At 40.1% G+C, this 7510-nt stretch overlaps 1 protein-coding gene across 2 annotated transcripts in view; it reads left to right on the top strand.

The window, feature by feature from the left end:
- LOC137997340 (nmrA-like family domain-containing protein 1) overlaps window positions 1-7129 on the top strand; it is a 70558-nt gene extending 63429 nt beyond the window's left edge. The window contains exon 4 of one of the 2 annotated variants that reach the window (XM_068843278.1): window positions 6710-7129. In XM_068843278.1, the coding sequence (XP_068699379.1) occupies window positions 6710-6757 (48 nt within the window). In that variant the 3' untranslated portion in view covers window positions 6758-7129. Of the gene's footprint in view, window positions 1-4551; window positions 4943-6709 lie in introns of those variants that run through there. The other variant, XM_068843276.1, reaches the window with a different exon arrangement.
- The last annotated feature ends 381 nt before the right edge of the window (window positions 7130-7510 follow it).

Here is a 7510-nt window from a genome sequence, read left to right on the forward strand (position 1 = left end):
TTTCGATCGGTTAAAAAATCGGGAGTACTTAAGCTGCACACAGTGTTGCTCAAACATCGTTTGTTAGCGTTCTCACAGAGCGTTAAAGTAAGCGTAACAAAATAATACAAACCTCCAGCCTTTGTCGATTCTCTGCGCGTTTTACACTGGAAAGAAGTACAGGGGCTGCGGGCCTGTGAGAAAATAACGTCAGAACAGCATCTGGCTTGAGAGGATTCAACATACGACTTGATCCAACTAGTCGCAATTCCATCAGACAAGACTCTTGGAAGCAATGTTTTTCGACATATTTGGAGCACAAACGAGGATTCTTCGGTAGAGATGTCCTCACGATGGCATGAATCCACGTCTGGCGTAATTCCTTATCTCTTGGGAAAACGTGGAACCGAATCTTGGGATCGTTTGATTTGTTTTTGGCCTGAATATTGCATCCAAAGGGAATGCAGTGAGGCATTTTGCTGTGATATTTTGATATCCGGAGAGCCGAGCAACCAAGTTTTTTGGACGCCTGAAAAAATATATTTGGGTGAGAGGAATACTTTTTTAGGCGAATTATCTTCTTTTTAGTATATTTAGAGCATTTTAAGCGAGCGATATTTACTCTAAGAGTGGAGGATCCCTTTAAGAACAGTTTTAATCCCAACTATTGGTTCTAAATAAAGGAGATTAAAGCAGATTAAATGAGGGAAAAGCCTTGTTTTTTTTTCTTGTAAAGTACATTAGCCTCAATGTTCTCTTGTGCATGCATGTATAATAATAATAATAATAATAATAATAATAATAATAATAATAATAATAATAATAATAATAATAATAATAATATAGATGTTTGTAAAATAAAGATGTATGATGAAGGTGTACATGGAATCTGAAATTCTCGTGTCTAGTAGGGCAGATTCAAGGATAAAAGTATGCCCTCCCCACCCCCCTCCCCACCCCCCATGGACTAACTCTGAATGATGACCCACCTTGCTTTGAGGTGGCTGAACACAGTTTTTTGCGCATGCTTTTCAGACTTCATTGCTGACATGACACAGGACATGCGCAAAGATTGCCAAAAAAACATGGCGCTGATATTTGTTCCATACCTGTTAATTCCCTTCTAAAATGAAACGCTGCCGCTCAGCCACCTTAAGTCATGGATCTTACCCTATGCAGTCCATATTGTTTACATGTAAGTAATATCAAGTTTTAACATTTTTCTAACCAAAAATATATATATCAAATTTCAAAGTTGGATTGCAACCCACATCCATAAAACTCAACATGGGTAGACTGCTTGTTAAGACAAAACCTTCTGGGCATAATTATTCAACCGACAATTGAGTTCAACATATCAAACGATTCTATCCCAGGTTTTATATTTAGCTTGCAAATGTATCCATATAATGCTTAGAAAGGACTTGTCTCGATTTGACCATGCCTGGAGATTCCTTTTTTTCTCTCCATGTAATCAAAGAACCTGTTGAAAAATCCCTTTTTCTCTTCATTGATCTCTCCAGCTAGCTTGAGTTTTTCATCTTCAACTTTCTCTCTGTTCTCTGAATATTCCTTTAGAAATGTTAGCATATCTGCCGCCGATGAGCGGCTTCGTGGCCGTTTTCGGCATCTTACTTTCTTCTTTTGATCATTTGAAACTTATTCTGGTTCATCTTCATCATCGTCATCTAATGGATCATCAGAGTCTGCCTGAGGAACGTAACACCAATTTCTGGGCAGAGCTCTCTACCGTGCAGGTTGGATTGACAGTAACATCTTTGTCTAAGCACTCTGACATATCCTCATAGAATTTCCAATCTTTACGCTCATTTTCAGACTTGTTGTTGTGGTCTTGTACCCCTTTATGCTGTGAGACAAACTTTCCCCATTTTCTTAGGCACTGGTCTCCTGTGACTTGTTCTTTGGACTTTTTATTAAACTCAAATGCAATGATTGTAAAAACGTCCTTTTTTGCCTTTTTTCCTTCAGTTATTAATCACTTCAACTGTTTCCACAGTGCAATGAGCAGTTTCGCATGTGCCTCCTCCCATCCTCACTAATCTGTAGTATGAACTAGTTTTATCATGTTGCACATCACTAGAACTTGATTCACTACTGTCACTGATGATGGAGCTTGGCCTGTCTGGCCTGCTAAAACACTCAGTTGAACGAGCTTCCATCGGTGTAGACGGGCTCAATAAGTCGTGCAGAATATCGATCCCATCTCCATCTGCATATCAAAACCATAAGCAAAAATAAACATATGTTATAAATTCAGCACTCAGCATTCACACCATTTCTTGGAGTTAAATTATTCTAGGCTACAAAATGTTTAATGTCAGGGTACAAGCTATGCCGAGATGAACAACGGGGATATTCATTAACTGCGGCCTGCTTTTGGTACCTGTTTGTATTCTACACGAAAACATTCCTTGTAAACAACACCACGTGCTCGCGAAAGGGAAAGCTTCCTAGTGTGTGCGTGTGGTTTTCCGGTCTTTTCCACATGAAGAACCACTCACAGAAAGCGTATATCACTGAGACTAGTAGTAATAAAAGATTAGGAGTGCATTCTCCGCCTGTGATAATAGTTGTCTGTTGCTGAAATCATTACTGTGAACGGCTGAAGTTTTACAGACATATAAACATACTGACAAACCACTATTGTTGTGTGGACTTTAATGCGATTTGATATGACCTTTGTTGACACGTTGCGTGACGGCTCCAGTTTCGGTAAACTCGCAAATTCATGTTATTAAAACGTCTCATTTTCAAGAAATCTACCTTTCAAGAAGTCCCGTTTTCCCATTTACATTCCATCCAAAATTTCCGGATTTTTTGGGTAAATGGTAAACAACCTTAGTCTCTTCCCATGTTCACCGAGGAACTGCTTCTTCAAGTAAGGATTTTTTGTTTTTTTGCGCCAAAACATCCTTTCGTTACGAAGGAACGAGCGAAGAGAGCGCCATTACAACCTTGCCAAACAAAAGGATCGAGCTTTCTTCTCGCAGACCCGTCCACCGTAATCCGTAATTTAGCAAAGACAGCCGATCCTTTTCGCGGCTCGTAACACCCAAACGCTGATTCTTGCCGGTTCAAACAAAAAAAAAAACCTTCAGTTAGACGGCGATTGTTGTTCGCAATCTATCGCGGATTTTTTCAAACTAACACAAATCGTTTGACTGAGCATAAAAACCGATGACAGACAATGTGATTTCCCGCCAGAAAAACGCGGCTTGCCAAATGCAACGCTGGCCATGTGATTTCCCGCCGAGGAAACTTGCCCGAATCCAGACTGTGGAATCCGGAATCCATTGTATGGAATTCAGACTGCATTAATTTGATGGAATCCAGGCTTCCTTTAGAGGGACCGTGGGTTTGGAATCCGGAATGCACGACTCGGGATCCGGAATCCGGAATCCGAGGGCCACTTAACATACATGTAGAGCGAGATAGAACCTTTTTCTCCTTTGTTCGTGTTTTCCCAAGTTGACCTGTGAAACACATAAGAAGGTGAACAACTGGAATATTTCAGGTACTAAACACGGACCAATCACCATTAAGTTCAGGAAGAACCAGTAAGACCCAAAGCCACGAAATAATAATTACTGTAAAGTTGCTTTGTGACTTGGGTTTTTCTTGCAAAGCAATTAGATATAAATACTCCTAGGGGTTCACAAATACTAGCCGGTTTTGTTACTCCCCGGTGCTTTTTATGAACGAAAAGCATCAGATACCTCAGTTCTCAGTTCCCTTAGTAGAAAATGTAAGCATTAAGATAACGAATAAGGAGAAATAAAGCCGTTTAACCATTTAATAGCGACCTCCAGATTGGAGTTGGATTAATTTTTCGAGTCGATCGTTTCAGTCGTCCTTCCTTTACTAAAAAGCTTCAGTAAGTATATTTTTATGCATCTTGCCGGTTTGTGGCTTACAGTTGTGGGGTAAACCATCTTTATCAAGGATAGATACTTAATGGAAATTAGATGGCGAGCTCTATTTTCGATTACAGTTTGTCGCCCAGAAAACGCTTGTGCTTCTGATAACGTGGAAGCATTTTTGGCAATGATCCAAGCCACGGAATACATTTTGTGCCCTGCACTGGTGTAAGGTATCCAGCTTGTGTGACATTATATGTACTTATTGACTGAGTGGGAGGGCCGGACGGGAAAACATTTGGCCCGAAGTCAAGGCGTACAGACCGAGCGCAGCAAGCCGTACGCCATGACCGAGGGCCACATTTTTTTCTGTCCGGCTCGACCTTAACTCAGTCAATAAGCATTTTATCATATGGACAACATAAGAAACAAAAATTTGCAAAGAAATTTTGTCTGATATGTTGTTTGCATTTGCTTTTCTGGCTGAAAATAACTTGGCTGTTTAAAAGCGACGAAATCCCCTAAAATTGCATCGCACGGAGCAGTACGTGTTCCTAGCAGGGCCGTACAGCTTTTCCCAGCCCCGCTTGTGCTAATGCGTACCGCCTTCATACGGGGATTTTCCCAACAGTTTTACAATAAAAGCGCGCGCAGGGCCTTTTGATAAACATGTCGTTTTCTTTTGTTTTCGTAGGATTCCAAAATTAGCGTAGAACAGTACAAAGCTCTGGGTTTTGATGGTGCCGAGGAGATAGCAAACATGTTCGCGTTTTACATCAGAGGAAGGCCTGACCGTGATATGAAATTGACCAAGAAGCTGAATCCGGGAGTTCAGCGATTTGAGATGTGGGTGGAAGAGAACAAAGAAATGCTTTCGAAATCGTTTAAGGACGTTGAAATCCAGTTTCCTTAATGAGCATACAAGAATTAACAATGGTTAGCACAAAGAAGAGTCTTGGAAATTGTTGTTGTTTACTCCTAAATAATAAGTGCAACCAAACCTGTAACAGAGGCGTCTTATCATGTAGCAGTCACCTTGTGTAAACTTGTCAGTTGTCAAAGAAGCCAATAACTTTTAGTCTAAATTTAAATTGTTCTCCTTTAAGTAATTACCTGTTATAGTTATTATCCTATACATAATCGTGACGGTCTGCTTGTTTTCAAGATAGGTGGGAGGCGCGGTGGCTTCATAGTTAGTGCGCTCGACTCCGGATCGTTTGGTCCAGGTTCGGGTCCTGGCCAGGGACATTGTGTTGTGTTCTTGGGCAAGACACTTTACTCTCACGGTGTCTCTCTCCACCCAGGTGTATAAATTTAATGCTGGGGGTAGCCCTGCAATGCAGTAGCATCCCATCCAGGGGGGAGTAGAAATACTCCTAGTGGCTTCATGCTCCGAAAACAAGGGATAGGTTCCCACGTTTTGGGCTACTGGCTCGTAATCAGACTTGTTCATTTGATTATATTGACTATCTGGTTACAACAACAACATTGTCTCCAACAATTATTTCAACAATTATTTACCCCCCCCCCCCCCCCCTCCACCCCCGATGCTGATAATTCATCCATGCGAGAGTATATCAGGTCCTCACTTGAAAAAGTAGAACAGCAATTCCCGAATAGTGCATTGATCCTTGCAGGTGACCTTAATAAGTTGGACTTTATACATACTGCGAGAACATTCCAACTCAAGCCAAGTATTAACTTCCCTACCCGTGGGAACAATACGCTAGACCAAATATTTACTAATCTGCTGGAATACTACTTCACCTGCCAGTGGCTCTTGACGATAGATGCCTTCTTCTGAATCAGAAGGAGCATCGCCGTCAAACTCTATCTCTACGTTCGAACCCGCTAAAAGACCGCTGCCATCATCTTCAGAGGAAAAGTCGCTTTAATGTTCCATCACTCACTAAACGATGTCCTTAAGTGTCGCTTAATGAATTCCACTACACGATGATCGGTCTATGAAGGTAGTCAAGCTATCCCTTTCAATGAAGTGATGTCACTAGTTACCAATCTTACATTACGCGGTCAACTTGATTGGGCGTGGCCAAAGCGCGAACTTTGAAGCTTGATTTCGGGATCAAAAAACTAACGGAATCGAATAATTATTTTGGGGCATTTATCTACGCCTTATGGAGATGGCAAAACCATCAAAACCCTAAAGGCCGGATAGACACTTCTTAAGTACTTATTGAACGAAAGGAAAGCTTGAAAAATTCATGCTTGAATGGGGGATTTGAAATTAGAAGTAGTAGTATATTATTATGATGATGATTATATTATTATTATTATCATTATTATTATTACTGTCTCGCTAATCTCCGTCGCAAGTACAGCAACGACGCAGCTCAATAAGGTCGAACCGAAAGCATACTATGGCGCCTCTAGAATCAGTTGTATGTTAGTTTTTGCTGAGGGATAAAAAAACCCTCGTTGTAGAGTATTGAACGAAAAAAAAATCAACCCACTTGTGGAGGCCGGCCCGGGAATCCAATCTGGGCCATATTGGACATTGGTGGGAGGCGAGTAATCTCGCCACTGCTCCAATCCTGCATCATGACCTCTCCCACACTGGTGCAGTAATCAGTCTTTTCTTATGCGTAGGTCAGTAAAACAAAAATATTGAAGGAAAGTTCCAATATTTTAAAACAGCTCAGTACAAAAATAGATTATAATTATAAAAGACTTATTTAAACATAAGTATTATACAGCTATGAAATTTGCAAGAGCCTCTGGCCTCGCCTAGATTGGCGTACAGTTCCTCATATCGTATCCAAAATCATTCAATTACTGCTAAATCCCCAAACTCATATGTCCCTTCAAAATCACGTTCTTTACCTTTTTTTCAGATTACGGAAGTTGAAATCCACCATAGAAAACCCGGGATTAAAAGATAGATCAAAGCCTGACCATCACTACACAAGCAGACGCATTAACTTGTTAAGCGTAACTATTAAAATATTCACGAATCGGATTGGTTATCAACAGCACTGCTTTCAGCAAAATAATTGGACATTTGTACGAGTCATTAAGCGTTCGCTAGTTGTGCTTGAATCAGTTATCTCTTTCCAGAGCTGTTAAAACAATAACTAAGGAAAGTTGAACAGAATGACCGTCGTCTCCTCCTATTTTGTGATAGTTACGATTAATTGATAATGGATTTCGCGTCGTACGATTTAGGGAGTAATCGTCCTCCAAATACAATACAATAATTTATTACAATACAATAATTTATTAAACTCTCCCCAAAGGGGCTTTTCAGAGCTTAAGTATCTATCTAAAAAAAATAATTATAATAAAAAATAAAAAATCTATCTTAATAATTACAATGCAATTTAAAATATAGAATAAAAATTTACAATAAGTTAAGAATATCTATATATCAAAGTTACTGGGCAAAGTTTACAACTTAAGTTAAAACAAGTAATAATTAAAATCGACTCATTAGAACATGATTTTTCAACTTGCGTTTAAATATGTTCGTCGAGGGTCTCAATTTTATATCACTGGGCAAGTTGTTCCAAATGGTTACTGCGCGGTATAAAAAGCTTCGCTGGCCTGCAGCGGTTTTATAGCGCGGTATGTCCAGTTTGTTTACGTTGCGAGTCGAGCGGCCGCTAATCGTGCCCCTCTTGATGAATCTGGAACTA

This window comes from Montipora foliosa, chromosome 3, assembly GCF_036669935.1.
Source record: "Montipora foliosa isolate CH-2021 chromosome 3, ASM3666993v2, whole genome shotgun sequence".
Taxonomy (NCBI): Eukaryota; Metazoa; Cnidaria; class Anthozoa; order Scleractinia; family Acroporidae; genus Montipora; species Montipora foliosa.